The sequence below is a fragment of the Felis catus genome, chromosome X (genome assembly GCF_018350175.1).
Source record: "Felis catus isolate Fca126 chromosome X, F.catus_Fca126_mat1.0, whole genome shotgun sequence".
Taxonomy (NCBI): Eukaryota; Metazoa; Chordata; class Mammalia; order Carnivora; family Felidae; genus Felis; species Felis catus.
This window is the reverse complement of record NC_058386.1, coordinates 97,363,951-97,379,536: the sequence shown is the minus strand read 5'-3', so window position 1 is coordinate 97,379,536 and position 15,586 is coordinate 97,363,951. Positions and strand designations below refer to the sequence as shown.

Sequence of the window (15,586 nt, the reverse complement as noted above, 5' to 3'; positions counted from 1 at the left end):
AGGAGTCGGACCCTTGACTGACTGAGCCACCCAGGCATCCCCAGAGGGATATTTTAAAAAGAAAATCAGATTATATCGTTTGTGTACATAAAAACCTTCAATGGCCTCCACCTGCATTTAGAATAAAAGCCAACTGAGGGGCACCCGCGTGGCCCAGTTGGTTGAGCGTCCTCCTCCTGATTTTGGCTCTGGTCATGATCTCACGGTTTGCTTTGTGGGTTGGAGCCCCGCATCGGAGCCCGCTTGGGATCCTCTCTCTCCCTCTCTCTGCCCCTCTCTCTCTCTTTCAACATAAATAAAACATAAAAAAAAAAAAGTATAAAATCTAACTTCTCATTATGGCCCCAACGGCCACATATCCGGCCCTCTGTCCAACCTCAGCTCTTAACGCTCTCGCTCACACAGCCCACTCAGGCCACGCTCACCTCTCCGCGGTTCGCCAGTCTTTTTCCACTACCGCTTTAGCACCTTCTGTTCCCTCTGCCAGAATGCTCTTCCTTCAGGCCTCATCTCAAATGTCAGCTCTCAGAGCAGCCTTCCCTGAGTCTGTGATGCAACATTATTTCCCTGGCCCCCTCATAATTCTCTGATGAAGCTCCCTGTTTATCCCCTTCATAACATTACAATCTGTAATTACCTGACTTGCAGGTTACTTTTTTATGGCCTGTGACCCTTACTAGAAAGCCCCAGAGGGCAAGGACCTTGTCCGCCTTGCGTTACCGCTGTGGCCAGGGGGTCCGACGGCCGTTGCATCGACGTGTGGAAGTCAGTCTTCCTACTCTACCCCACTGTTTGCTTACTTCCATTCTTTGCGATACCACATGGGCCTCCCCTTCCGCCGGTAACCTATCCTTGACCTACCTCCAACCTGTTCTTCACCCCCCAATGTCCTCTCCCTTCCTTCAAGACTCATTACTGGCTCCTCTCATCTATGATGATTCCTTTAATCATTGATTCGGTGGCTATACAGGGAGCCCCCTGGCAGTCTTATACACGGCTGCTACCACATTAATTTTTAAAAATCTTTTATTTACTTTTGAGAGGGAGAGAGACAGGGACAGAGCATGGGCGGGGGAGGGGCAGAGAGAGGGAGACACAGAATCCGAAGCAGACTCCGGGCTCGGAGCTGTCGGCACAGAGCCCGACGCGGGACTCGAACTCACGAACCACGAGATCATGACCTGAGCTGAAGTCGGACGTTTAACCAACCCAGTTTGGTGCACCCTGCCAGCCATAAAGCAGAAAAGCAGAATGCTCCCTTCACACCCCTGAGAAAATGAAAATAAGCTGGAAGTTTCTTTTAGGACAAAACTAGGGGGATTTACAAAAATGTATTTTTAGCAGTCTCTGCGTCCAGCAAGGGGCTCGTACTCATGATCTCGAGATCAAGAGTCACATGCTCTTCTGACTGAGCCAGCCAGGCGCCCGGCCCCCAAACTAGAGTTTTAAGAGTGGTCCCGAAATTAGAAAAATGAGGCATTCCTTTTCCCCACGTAACTTTATTGAAAAAGTCAACCCTATGGAAAAATACACAGAGGATATTAACATGATGTAAGTACCCTGAGGTTAGGATTTTAGATCGAGTAAAAAAAATAATTTCTTTTTGTAGATTTTACAGCTGAAAACAAAATTGTTCACCTCCAGGAAAACGAAGAGTAATAAATGTGACGCCTCACGGTGGGGAAAGAATTTGCCACCCTCCAAACTGTAACAAACAGACCGGGCTACAGTTACAACTCACATTAGTAACAAATGACCACACATTTTTCTTTGGGAAATAAATTTAACAGGGTAAAATACTTTTTATTTATTTATTTTTTAATGTTTATTTATTTTTGAGACAGAGACAGACAGAGCATGAGCGGGGGAGGGTCAGAGAGAGAGGGAGACACAGAATCCGAAACAGGCTCCGAGCTGTCGGCACGGAGCCTGACGCGGGGCTCGAACTCACGGACCGCGAGATCATGACCTGGGCCGAAGTCGGACGCTTAACCAATGGAGCCATCCAGGCGCCCCCCCCCCCCCAAATACTTTCAACATACCAAAAGCCTGTGTGTGTGTGTGTGTGTGTGTGTGTGTGTGTGTGTGTTTATGCATGTGTAAATTAACAATTTTACTGTTTTTTAATGCATACATAGGCACTATTGGAAAGTACAGCTATAGAAACTTGACATGGAGTCCTTCAGGTGGAATAATCTGAAATGTGATTTTTAAAAAATCTAGTAGAGATGATTAGCCTGAAGCATTTTTGTTCAGTTATGTATGTATTTCTGATATGTGTGTCAAATGTTCTATTTGATCCTTTTTAGGCAACGGGGACATCTTGTGAGAATAACGTGACTAATTTATTTCCAGGGTAAGCTTGCAAGTTAAAGCAAGTTAAAAAGGTGGAGAATTCAGGCCCCTTCACCGGCACATGACTTCAACTGGAAGAAGCTTTTTTGGGGTATAATTAAGCGGTCACAGTAAAAACTGCCTTCTTGAAACAAGATTCCTGAAATTCCTCAGCTTGAGATACTTTAAATTAAAAAAAAAATTTTTAGTGTTTTTTTTTTTTTAACATTTATTTATTATTGAGAGACAGAGCATAAGCATGAGCATGGGAGGGGCAGAGAGAGGAGGAGACACAGAATCCAAAGCAGGCGCTGGGTTCCGAGCCGTCAGCACAGAGCCCCACGTGGGGCTCAAACTCACAAACCGTGAGATCATGACCTGAGCCTAAGTCGGACGCTTAACCAACGGAGCCACCCAGGTGCCCCTAAAAAATTTTTTTTAATGTTTATTTTTGAGAGAGACAGAGAGAGACAGAGTGCGAGCAGGGGAGGGGCAGAGAGAGAGGGAGACACAGAATCCGAAGCAGGCTCCGGGCTCTGAGCTGTCAGCACAGAGCCCGACGTGGGGCTTGAACTCGTGAACTGCAAGATCATGACCTGGGCCGAAGTCAGATGCTCAAGCGATTGAGCCACCCGGGCGCCCCGAGATACTTCAAATTTAAATAGAGAAGGATGCTTCTACTACAGCAGTGATAATTTTTAAATGTTAAACGTTTTAATTTAGTTTCTGAGAAGGTGTAATTTACGCTATAGCGTGTGCGCTCCGGAGTCAGCAAGGATTAGGAGTTTCAGAGCAGCTATGTTGGGAAGTCTCGGGTCAAATGGAGCAAAGCTAGGCCAGTGTGGCTTAGTGCAAGCTGTGACCCTGCGGCTGTGACCCTGCGGCTAAGCTCACGGTGTGGTATGTATCCGCTCAGCCACTCCAACTACACGTCGCTTTGAGGTCGCGGCGGTGCCATTTCTTTGGTGTCGTGTAAGTTGCACGTGTACGTTGCACATTTCGCTACAGCCACGTTTTGTTATGAAATCGGGTGGAATGCTGCCACAAAACAGTCACGTTGGGAAACTTCCCCTGGCACAGGTGTTCACCAGGACATCAGATCGGATCTCGGAGGTGATACGCGGCTCAACCTTCTCATTTCCGAGAGCAGCAGACAGGAGGCCTGCTTGTCGCTCCACGCACACGCAATTCCGAGGCTACCTCTTTTCTGTGATTGTAACACGCCTTCAGTCAGTGCCCTTCTTGCTCCATTCGGTTTTAAAGAGTTGGCTTCTTAGACTTCAGCTGTCTGGTTTTGAAGAACTTTTTAAATTCCCGTAATTCCTGGGGCTTCAAACTCTGATCCACCCCTGGGGTCAGCTGATAGCTCAGAGGAGACACAGTGTAACCGTTTTGGTAGAGACAGATTCTCTTGCAGAACTCAAAGGTGCCAAACATAACTCCAAAATACGGAACTATCTGTGTAAAAAGAAATGGAAAGCATGTTCAAATTTTAAGCGGAAAACAGCCAGTGTGTCTGCGGTCAACCTGACGCGATTCTCGGAATCAGGGAAGATGACGGAATGAAAGCTGGCGACGTATGCTGGTCTTGGTTGGAATCATTTAAGTGTCAGCTCACGCAAGATCAGTCCGGAGTTCTTTGCCTTCTTCGGTGGTGGTGGTGGTGGGGAGGGTCATGAGCTACTTTGGGAATACGATGAACGCTTGGGATCCTCTCCCCAGAGAGATGCACGCGGGCACATCGTACGCTTTTTTGCAAACGATGTTAGGCGGGGGGGGGGGGGGGGGGGGGGGGGGGGGGGGGGGGGGGGGGGGGGGGGGGGGGGGGGGGGGGTTAGGTTCCCCTTAGGAGGCCATGAGCCCCCATGGGAGGAGCCTCTACACTCAGTGCTCAGCTGCTTGGGGGTGGGGTGTCAGATGCCCCAACGCCGCACAGGGTCCCCTCTCTCGGGGCTGACTGCCAGCCTCCACGCCTGGGTCTCGTGCGACCGTCGGCACAAGACAGGGTGTCTCCATACATCCTGTCGGGCAGCGGCAAGGGAACGGGCTAGAATTGGAAGAGGTGGGGAAGAAGAGACTGACCGCCCTTCTCACCTTTAGCAAGTTGGGTGTCAGTCCGTTCCAGAGCGCCAGGACCCCTTGGGCCTTGACTATCTGCCGGAAGCAGTCCACCGCTCCTGAGAAATGGACGTCCACTCCTCCACGGTGCGGAAGGCACGGGCTCTGAGCCTGGCGGGAAATCGAGAAGATGGGATGAGGTGACGCCAGAGAAGCCAGCGTCTCCAGTCCGGGCCCCGGTTGCTATGCTCCTGGCCAAGAGGCTGGCCAAGAACGGCTGTCACAGGCCTCTTGTTCGACGGGCTCAGGATGAACATCAACACGCAGTAAAGTCACGACGCCCCGTTCACATTTTTTGCGGCTTGTTTTGCTCGGAAGGAAGCAACCATTCAGGACAAAGGAAACGTCATACTTAACCTGGCTTCCCTACCTATGCCCTCTGGACGTGATTAACATTCTCCCAGGCCCTTAACCTTTAAATGCCTCCCTCCTCTGGCTCCCTGTCTTTTTTTTTTTCTTTATGTTTATTTTTGAGAGAGAGAGAGGGGGGCCAGAATCCGAAGCAGTCAGCACAGAGCCCGATGCGGGGCTCGAACCCACGAGCCGTGAGGTCGTGACCTGAGCCGAAGTTGGACGCTCAACTGCCTGAGCCACCCAGGCGCCCCTCCGTCTCCCTGTCTTAACTGAGGCCTCCCTTGTGAAGCTCTCAATTTCTCCACGTCACAGACGTCCCCGGTTGAGGAGCAGATCCGTCTCGCCGTCCCCGGACCCTGACTCCTTGGCTCTAAGGCCACAAGTTCTCGGCCGGGGCTCGTGTCCCTGAACCACACTCCTTGCTGCTGCTCCCGTCTCTTGACCTCCTGAAGGTCTGCCATGTTCACTGAAGACCGTGCCCCCTGGGGGCTCCCCCTCTTCCAGATTCAACACCATCTCAGGGAACTTCGGCATCCGTAAGACAACCCCTCCCGCACCCAGTTTCTGGACCTCGACTTCGGCCATCCTTACTTTTACACCACTTTTGGCCACGTTCACGGACTTCACCACTACTCCGAGGACTGTCCGGGCCGATCACCAAAATGCTCCCTCCCTGCAAGTCACATTTTTGTCCTTTAGTAAAACAGTTTCAGGGACCAGATGAAAGGACTTCTCAGTATACCATCTGCATACGCACGTGACAGCTCTGGGCCACCGTGAGGGGGACGGCCCCTTACAGCTGGCGTTCAGAAATGGTGTCAGGGTCACGCTGAGCGTCGCGCATACTTTGGTTTGTTTCCGAAATGTCTCGTTGAGGCTAGCATGGCATTCTTGTGAAGTGCAATCCAGATCTGCCAGGCGGGAGGGGCGCGCCCCGCTGGCTCGGTCAGAAGAGCACGTGCCTCTTGATCTCAGGGTCATGAGTTCGAGCCCCAACTTGGCTGTAGGGATTACTTAAAAATAAATAAGCAAATAGATAAACACACAACAAAAACGATCTTCCACGCGGGCGAGGCAATAGAGTCTCACAGTCAGAAGAGCAGAACCTCCGGAGTCAGACAAGTCAGGTTCTATCCCGGCCGCCTCACCTGCTGGCCATGTGACCCTGGGCACTTACCTAGCCCCCCCCGAGCCTTGGCTTCCTTATTCATAGTACCCACTTCATGGGACTTTCGTGAGAATTAAACGAGGGGTGCATGGAAGGCACTCAGCAGCGTCCTGCACATGGGAAGGGTCAATAAATATGGGCCAGCGTTGCTATTTACTATTACATAGAAAGTTCGCTTCAGGGCGCCTGGGTGGCTCGGTGGGTTAAGCGTCTGACTCTCGCTTTCGCTCAGGTCATGATCTCGCGGTTCACGGGTTTGAGCCCTGTGTTGGGCTTTGTGCTGTCAGCGCGGAGCCTGCTTTGGGTGCTCTCTCTCTCTCCCTCTCTCCCTCTCTCCCTCTCAACCTGTCTCTGCCCCTCCCCCACTCATGCTGCCTCTCTCTCTCTCAGAAATAAATCAACATTAAAAAAAGAAAAAAACGTTCTCTTAAGGAAAAAAGACAACAACTCCTTCCTCCGTAGAGCTTCGTGTGACCATCAGCACCGTCAGGCCACAGAAGTGCCCCTCTGCCCCCGCGATGCTCTTGCGCTGCCCCTTTCCCGTCAGGGCCTCCCCGATTCCCAGTCCTGGGCGGCCGCCCATCTTTTCTCTGGCCTTCTAGTTTTGCCTTTTGAGCATGTCACATACATGGAAGCGTCCAGCCGGTAACCTTTTGAGACGGGCTTCTTCCACTGGCCCTGATGCTTCTGAGATCCATCCCTGTTCTGGTGTTCCTCGGTACTTTGTTCTTTTTATTGCTGAGTCGTGTTTTCCGTTGTGCGGCCCCACCACAGGGTTTACCCACTCGTCTGTTAACGGACGTCCCTTTCCCTTTTCATTTGTACTTTTTTTGCAAGTTTATTTACTTTGTATGAGAGAGAGAGGGAGCACGCAGAGGAGGGCAAACACAGGGAGAGAGATTCCCAAGCAGACTTTGCACCATCAGTGTGAACCCTGATGCGGGGTTTGAACCCATGACCTCACGTGATATCATGAAGCGTGATATGACCTGAGCCAAACTCTAGAGTCGGACACTTAACCGACCGAGCCACCCAGGCGTCCCTTATTTCTTTTCTTATTTGTCTGTTCCTCTCAACTAGAATTTTAGTTCTGGGGCAAAGGGGATTTTTGCCTGTTTGGTTCACCATGGTATCTTCTGTATCCTTGACACAGAGCAAATGTTCAAGAAATATTTGAATAAATGAATATATTCACTTAGGGCCTCCTCACTGCCAAATTCAGTAGGATTTTTAAAAATATCTTTTTAAGTTTATTTTGAGAGAGAGAGAGAGAGAGAGAGAGAGCTGGGGAAGGGCAGAGAGAGAATCCTAAGCAGGTTCCTCGAAGCGTGGAGCTCAAGAACCATGAGATCATGACCTGAGATGAAACCAAGAGTCAAACACTTAACTGACTGAGCCACCCGGGCACCCTTGGTATTTTCTTACTGGATTTTGGAGCAGTATTTGGCATTAATAACCAGTAACGTTTTGCCCTCCTCAATTTATACGACTTCTCTAGGAAATTCTACCATAGCCATGGCTTTAAACACCATCTACAGCTATATGACTTTCAAATTTTTCTCTTTGGCTCTGACCTCCCACCCTGAGCTCCCAAACCAAGCACTCAGCTGCCTACTGGACATCTCCACCTGGACAGCACACAGGTTTTCAAAACTTGACACTCTTAGAACCCATTATTGCCTTTCACCTTGACCACATGAAATTTATTTTCTTTTTTTAAGTTTATTTATTTATTTTGACAGAGAGAGAGAGAGAGAGAGAGAGGTTGAGCGCAGGGGAGGGGCAGAGAGAGAGGGAGAGAGAACATTCTAAGCAGGCTCCGTACACGGTCAGGGCAGAGCCCAAAACGTGGGGCTTGATTTTCACCAACCGTGAGATCATGACCTGAGCCAAAATCAAGAGTTGGATGCTTAACTGACTGAGCCACCCAGGTGCCCCATGAAATTTATTCTCTCTTCTGTATTTCTTTTTAATTAATTAATTAATTAATTTTGAGAGACAGAGAGAGAGAAAACGCATGCGTAAGTTGGGGAGGGGCAGAGAAAGAGGGAGAGACAGAATCCCAAGCAGGGTCTGCACTCTCACCACAAAGCCCGATGTGGGGCTCGATCTCACGAACTGTGAGTTCATGACGTGAGCCGAACTCAAGAGTCCGACACTCAACTGCCTGAACCACTCAGCCACTCTTGTATTTCTTTTTTGTTTTTTTTAATTTATTTTTGAGAGAGAGAGAGAGAGAGAGAGAGAGAGAGAGAGAGAACAAGCATGCTAGTGGGGGAGGGGCAGAGAGGGAGAGAGGGAGACAGAGGATCCAAAGCAGGCTCTGTGCTGACAGCAGGCAGCCTGATGTGGGGCTCAAACTCATGAACCGCAAGCCCATTACCTGAGCCAAAGTCAGATGCTTCACTGACTGAACCACCCAGGCGCCCGGCCTCTTCTGTATTTCTTAACTCCGTGAATGTCACCACCATTCAACCTGCTGCCCCAAGTCAGGAACCTGGGATTCCTGGGAAATCCAAGCTCCTTAGAATGACGTACAAGGCCCTTAAATAACAATTTTCCTGGCATTAAAAGCATCATTCAACCCCTGCACTCCTCAGCAATATTTCTGTGCTTCCATTAGCTCTCATTATCCCCTCTGAAGACTTTTCATTTATTCAGATGCTTATTTCATACCCACTAGGTGCCAGGTGCTGAGGATACAGCAGTGAACAAACAGATGAAAGTCCCTGTTCCCACAGAGCTGAAATTCTAGTTGGGGGAGGGGAATAGACAAAGAAGGTAAATAATTATACCAAATATTAAAAGGCACGGGATGCTCTGAAGAAAATAGGGGCAGGGAAAAGATACAGGGAGTGCCTAGAGGGTGTTGAAGTCTTATTTGGGTGGTCAAGGGAGACTCACCAAGCAAGACCTTTGAGGAAAGATCTGAAGGACTTGAATTGTGCAGCTATCTGCAAAGGCCCTGGGGCAGGAGCATGCCTAGGGCGTTAGAGAGACAAAAAGGAGGCCAATGTGGTGAGAATGGAATGAACAAGACAGTAACAATGGCTGGTAGGCCATTGTAAGTATTTTGGCTTTTACTGAGTGAGAATGGGAGTCGCTGGGGGGGTTCTCAATAGGAGAGTGACATAAAAATGTTTATTTTGAGAGGGGGGGAGTGGGAAAGGGCAGAGAGAGGGGGAGAGAATCCCAAGCAGGCTCCACACCGTCAATGCAGAGCCCGACGTGGGACCCGATCCCACGAACTGTGAGATCATGACCTGAGCCGAAACCAAGAGCTGGCCACACAAGTCTGGAGCTCAGGAGAGAGGGTCAGGGCTGGAGATAGAATTTGGGAGTCCTCAACACCTGGATGGTATTTAAAGCCAGGAGACCGGATGAGATCACTTAGGGCCCGAGTCCGGGGACACCCCCGCATTTAGAAGTCACGCAAAGAAGACCGAGAAGGGGCTGTCGGTGTTGAGAAGGGACAGCAGGCCAGGGTGGCGTCTCAGAAGCCAAGTGCAGGCAGTGAGCAAATCAGAGGGAGCCGAGAAGATGAGGCCTGAGTACCGACCGCTGGATTTAGAGACACGGAGGTCACTGCTTGCCTTAAGAAGTTTGTGTTGGGTGGCGAGGGCCAAAGTCTGGTGGGCATCATTCAAGAGAGATGGGAAGAGAAAGACTGGAGACAGTGAATACAAACAACTCTTTCGCATGTCCGTTTTTCGGAGGGGGCTGTGCACTCCGTAGGGACTGGCCTTGTTCAGTTCTGTATCACATGGCCGGGGCTCGGTGAACGGTTTGCTGAACAAATGCCTGAAATGCTCAGGACGGGAGTGGTCTGGAGTTTTTAAAGCGTTTTGGCATAACGTTAGGCACGAGTTACAAAGACGGTGGCTAAAAAACTGTCCAATATGATACGGAGAAAACCAGGATCAACTTTCACGCGGTTTCATTTCTCCCTTTGCAACACTGTGAAGATAGTTCTATTTTGCTAAGCACACCCGTCGCCCATAATAATAGTCGTAGTCCTATTACCAATCCACAGGCATTTGTTGACCGCGTAGGCACCTGTTTCAGGTGAGGAAACTGAGGCCTGGGGACAGGTTCAGTGATTTGATCGAGGTCACACGGCTAGTCAATAAGACATTTTATTCTATTTTCTGTTCGTTCGTTGTTTCGTGTTCTTCCCCCGGAGACCGTAATTCCTGATGGCTGAGACCACGTCTTACTCTCCTCTTTCCGCCATCCTCCATAAATCTCCGTAGAATGTACGAGCAAATTACAGCCAGAGAAGCAGCGCTCAAACTCAAGTTTAATCACTGAAACAAACTACCAAGAAGGTCAGGCCTCGGGGACTGTAGATTTCTGTTGTCTCTGACCACAAAGCCTGGCCCTGTCTTGCTCTCTTGCTGGTTCCCAGATCTTCATTACTCTGGGCCCCGATAACCCCGAATCCCCAAACCACAGACTCAGATCTGAAAGGGACTTTAAGATATTCTAGTCCAACGGAGGCGCCCGGCTGGCTCATTCAGTGGAACGTGTGACTCTTGATCTTGGGGTTGTGAGTTGGAGCCCCACCTTGGGTGGAGAGATGACTTAAAAATAAAATCTTCAGAAAATGATATTCCGGGGCGCCCGGGTGGCTCGATTGGTTAAGCGTCTGACTCCTGATCTTGGCTCACGTCATGATCTCGCGGTTCGTGAGATCGAGCCCCGCATCGGGCTCTGCGCTGTCAATGCTTGGGATTCTCTCTCCCCCCTCTCTCTGCCTTCCCCAAATAAATAAACTTAAAAAAAATGATATTCCTCTCCAATGACTTCATTTGACAGATGAAAACTCAAGATCTTGAACGGAAGAGTGACCACGACGAAAGCCAGGTGCTCTGCCTCCTGGGTCACTGTGGCCTGCCCTCCAGGACCTGCCTCCCAGGGACTCCCTGACCTTGGCCTCTAAGTTCCAAGACATGGGGGCACCTGGGCGGCTCAGTCGGCTAAGCGTCCGACTTCGGCTCAGGTCATGATCTCGTGGCTTGTGGGTTTGAGCCCCGCATCAGGCTCGAAGCTGTCTCGTGGAGCCCGCTTTGGATCCTCTGTCCCCCTCTCTCTGCCCCTGCCCTGCTCGCGCTCTCTCTCAAAAATAAATAAAGCATTAAGTTCCAAGACATAAAATGACAACGTGTGCTGCACCCAACATGTACCTCACTTGTGTCCTTGCAGGGCACCCCACCCCGTTCCTTGTCGCAACCCCCCTGGCGATGGCAGCAGTCCTCTATATCATTAGACTTTAGCCTCTCTCGTGAACCCCCACCACAAGGGCATATAATACACAATACAGAAAAACGTCACTAATTCCGACGTGTTACGTGTGTGTGTGGCGGGCGGGGGGGGGGGAGTGGGGGGGTTCGTTTAAATTAGTGACACCTAAATTACGAAATTTTAGAAGGATATTCTGTTTTATTATATATGACTGAAAGTAGGTTAACGAAGGACAGCCTAGTAGAGAAACTTTCCGGGCCCTACAATCGCAGACAGCTGAGCCGTTTGGGGAAGTCCAAGTGGGGCACAAAGGTCACGTGCATGGGTTTTACCGTCACACAGACCTGGATTCCAACCCTTCTCTCTGCCGGTCACCAGCTGTGTGATCGCAAGCAAGTTCCTTAATTTCTCTGAACTTCAATTTCCTCATTTCAAAAATGGGATTTATTTATTTTTTTTAAGTTTATTTGGGGGGAGACAGAGAGAGTGTGAGTGTGAGCAGGGGAGGGGCAGAGAGAGAGAGAGGGAGAATCCCAAGCAGTCTTTGCACTGTCAACGCGGAACCCAACACGGGGCTCGAATCCACAAGACTTGTGGGATCACGACCTGAGCTGAGATCAAGAGCCAGGCACTTAACGGACTGCACCACCCGGGCGCCCTATGCTATTTATATTATTATTTTCCTTACCGAGTCCTGGGTTGTTAGTATAATTTGAATGCCATGCAAATTAATAAGGTTCCATAGTTCTTCATTTTATATGAGACATCGTTGTCTCTTTCCTCTTTAATCCAGCCTGATCAACTTTTTAAAAAAGATTTTATTGTTTTTTAAAGTTTATTTATTTATTTTGAAAGAGAGAGAGAGAGAGAGAGAGAGAGAGAGAGAGAGAGAGAGTCAGTCCCAGGCAGGTTCCACACTGCCAGAAAAGAGCCCCATGAGGGGCTTGAACCCACAGATCATGAGATTGTGACACGAGCTGAAGTCTGATGCTTAACCGACTGAGCCACCCAGGCGCCCCAAAGATTTTAAGTAATCTCTACATCCAACGTCGCTGGGGCACCTGGGTGGCTCCGTCGGTGGAGCGTCCGACTTCAGCTCAGGTCACGATCTCATAGTTCGTGAGTTCAGGCCCCACACTGGGCTCTGTGCTGTCAGGGAAGAGCCTGCTTCGGGTCCCCTGTCTCCCTGTCTCTCCATCCCTCCCCTGCTTGTGCTCTCTTTCTCTCTCAAAAATAAACGTTAAAAAAAAAAAAAAAAAAGGACTCTTGCTAGATACTAAAAGACTCCTTTCCCCGGGGGTGCCTGGGTGGCTTAGTCGGTTGAGCATCTGACTCCTGATTTCGGCTCAGGTCAAGATCTCACAGGTTTGTGAGACTGAGCCGCGCAGTGGGCTCTGGGCTGACAGCACGGAGCCTGCTTGGGATTCTGTCAGTCCCTCCCCCACTTGTGCTCTCTCTCTCTCTCTCAAAATAAATAAATGAACTTAATTTAAAAAATTGTAAATTCCCTAATTGGAACTGTTTCCCAGCTCCTTCTTCCCTCTCTCTCTTCTTTTCTTAAACTTTACCTTTCTTTTTTTTTTTGAGGATTAAAAAAAATTTATTTATTTAAGTAATCTCTACGCCCAATGTGGGACTTGAACTCACAACCCTGAGATCAAGAGTCATATGCTGTGGGGGCGCCTGGGTGGCTCCGTCGGTTGAGCGTCCGCCTTCGGCTCAGGTCATGATCTCGTGGTCCGTGAGTTCAAGCCCCGCGTCGGGCTCTGGGCTGACTGCTCAGAGCCTGGAGCCTGTTCCAGATTCTGTGTCTCCCTCTCTCTCTGACCCTCCCCCGTTCATGCTCTGTCTCTCTCTCTCTCTCTCTCTCTCTGTCAAAAATAAATAAACATTAAAAAAAATTAAAAAAAAAAAAGAGTCGTATGCTCTCCTGACTGAGCCAGCCAGGCACCCCTACCTGTCTTTTTAAAAAACGTTGGGGGCGCCTGGGTGGCTCAGTTGGTTAAGCATCCGACTCTTGATTTAGACTCAGCTCATGATCTCATGGTCATGGGATCAAGTCCTGAGTCGGGCTCAGTGCTGAGCACGGAGCCTGCTTGGGATTCTCTCTCTCTCTCTCTCTCTCTCTCTCTCTCTGTCTCTCTCTCTGTCTCTCTCTGTCTCTCTCTGTCTCAAAAATAAATAAATAAACATTAAAAAACCCCACAACCTTGTATTGTAGAGGTGGGATCTTGATTTCAGGGTGAGGAGTTGAAGCCCCACGTTGGGCCTCGAGCTTACTTAAACACACACACACACACACACACACACACACACACACACACACACACACCCATCTCTGCCACTGTTCAGGCTGCTGCTTTCGCCCGCAGAGACCTCCCCCTCCCCCGCTTTTACTGCCAGGTAAACTCCTGGTGACCCTTCAGGACCCAGCTGAAATGTGTCCTCTCCGGCACCTTCCCAGGTGCCAACCCACCTCCCTCACCTCCCGCTCCAATATATGACCCTCTGGAGACTGTAAAAAGATCAGTGCTTGCAGGAGTTTGGGGGGGGGGGGGTAGCAATGAATAGGCAGAGCCCAGAGGATTTTTAGGGTAGTGCAAATACTCTGGATACTATAATGATACATCATTATACATTTGTCCAAACCCATAGGATGTACCACAGCGAGAGTGAGCCCTAAGGTAAAGTCCAAACTTTGGGTGATTATGATGTCCCCGCAGAGTTCCATCGATTGTAACAAGTGTATCATTCGGGTGGGGGTGGTGAGAATGGGAGAGACGGGCATGTGTGGGGGCGGGGGACGTGTGGGAAAACTCTGTACCTTTCTTTCAACTTTGCTCTGAACCTAAGACTGCTCTAAAAAAATAAATTCTTGGTTTAAAAAAAGAATATTTAAATGAGGTGCCTGGGTGGCTCAGTCAGTTGAGCGGCCCGACTCTTGATTTCAGCTCAGATCGTGATCCCCGGGTCGTGGCATCGAGCCCCGGGTCGGACTCTGCACTGAGCGTGGGGTCTGCTTAAGATTCTCACTCTCTCTCTTGGGGCGCCTGGGTGGCTCAGTCGGTTGAGCGTCCGACTTCGGCTCAGGTCATGATCTCGCGGTTCGTGAGTTCAAGCCCCGCGTCGGGCTCTGTGCTGACAGATCAGAGCCTGGAACCTGCTTCAGATTCTGTGTCTCCCTCTCTCTCTGACGCTCCCCCATTCATGCTCTGTCTCTCTCTGTCTCAAAAATAAATGTTAAAAAAAAAAAAACCTTAAAAAAAAAAAAAGATTCTCACTCTCCCTCTGCCTCTCGCCCCTGCTCACGCACACACACTCTCTCTCTCAAATAAAATTTTAAAAAAATTATAAAAAAGAGGGGCACCTGGGTGGCTCAGTTGGTTAAGCATCCAACTCTTGATTTCAGTTCAGGTCGTGATGTCACGGTTTGTGAGTCTGAGCCCCACGTGGGGCTCTGTGCTAACAGTGTGGAGCCTGCCTGGGATTCTCTCTCTCGCTCTCGCTCTCGCTCTCTCTGCCCCTCCCCCACGTGTGCGAGGGCCCTCTCTCTCTCTCTCTCTCTCTCTCTCAAAAATAAATCAACTTTTAAAAAACTATAAAAAAAAGAGTACGTAAAAGGAGGGACAAAAGAAAGAAAAGGAAGAAAGAAGAAGGGTCTTGTACTTGGAGCAAACGGGAGCTCAGAACCTTTGGCCTGTTACTGGAAACAACTTTTATCTTCCGTGGACACGTTAAGACACGACCTGAAGACCAAGCCGTCCCGTCCCCACACCGTCTGAGGACGGATAGACGCGGAAGGCAGTCGTGGTAGGAAGCTTTTGTCTTCTGGCCCGTCTCCAATAACCGAGCGACAAAAGAAGCCCACCGTATGGGCGTAAAAGGACCTTCGTGGTCCTGTGAACCACGTGGCCCAGGTTGCTCTTGGCAGACCTTGACCCCCAAGGGCCGTCCACATACGGCTGGGGAACGCCCGGCTCTGCCGTGGGGAGGTCCGCACAGTGGGTGTGGGCAGCTGGCCTCATCACGGCCGCCGACAAGCTACCCTCCACCCCTACCCGCACGCCTCGCCTCTCAGCAGACCAGGGGGGCCACTAGCAGTCCAGAAAGCCCGAGGTAACGGGAATGGCGGGGAAGCCGGCAAAGGGACCGCAGGTTAGTATTGTGCTTGGCAAGAGAGAAGAGAAACCGTGAGTTCCTGGGTGCGGGGTCGGGAGGGGGGGGTGGGGAAACCAGAGGTGCGGCTGGGCCCGACTCGCGGGGACTCGAGGAAGCAGCGACTGAGATGCAGGGGGGTGGAGCCGGCTGAGGCCTTGGGAGCAGCGCCCGGAGCAGCCGTGGCCCCGAAGAGCCAAATTTGGCGTCACC

At 50.2% G+C, this 15,586-nt stretch overlaps 1 protein-coding gene across 1 annotated transcript in view; it reads right to left on the bottom strand.

Annotated features, from left to right (window-relative positions):
* Nucleotides 1-3,026: 3,026 nt before the first annotated feature.
* The window catches only part of SLC25A43 (solute carrier family 25 member 43), a 33,270-nt gene continuing 20,710 nt past the window's right edge, over nucleotides 3,027-15,586 (bottom strand). Inside the window, exons 4-5 of the mRNA XM_023248805.2 lie at nucleotides 4,429-4,563; nucleotides 3,027-3,792 (exon numbers count right to left, since the gene is read on the bottom strand). Coding sequence (XP_023104573.1) covers nucleotides 3,592-3,792; nucleotides 4,429-4,563 — 336 coding nt within the window. The 3' untranslated portion in view covers nucleotides 3,027-3,591. The remainder of the gene's footprint in view (nucleotides 3,793-4,428; nucleotides 4,564-15,586) is intronic.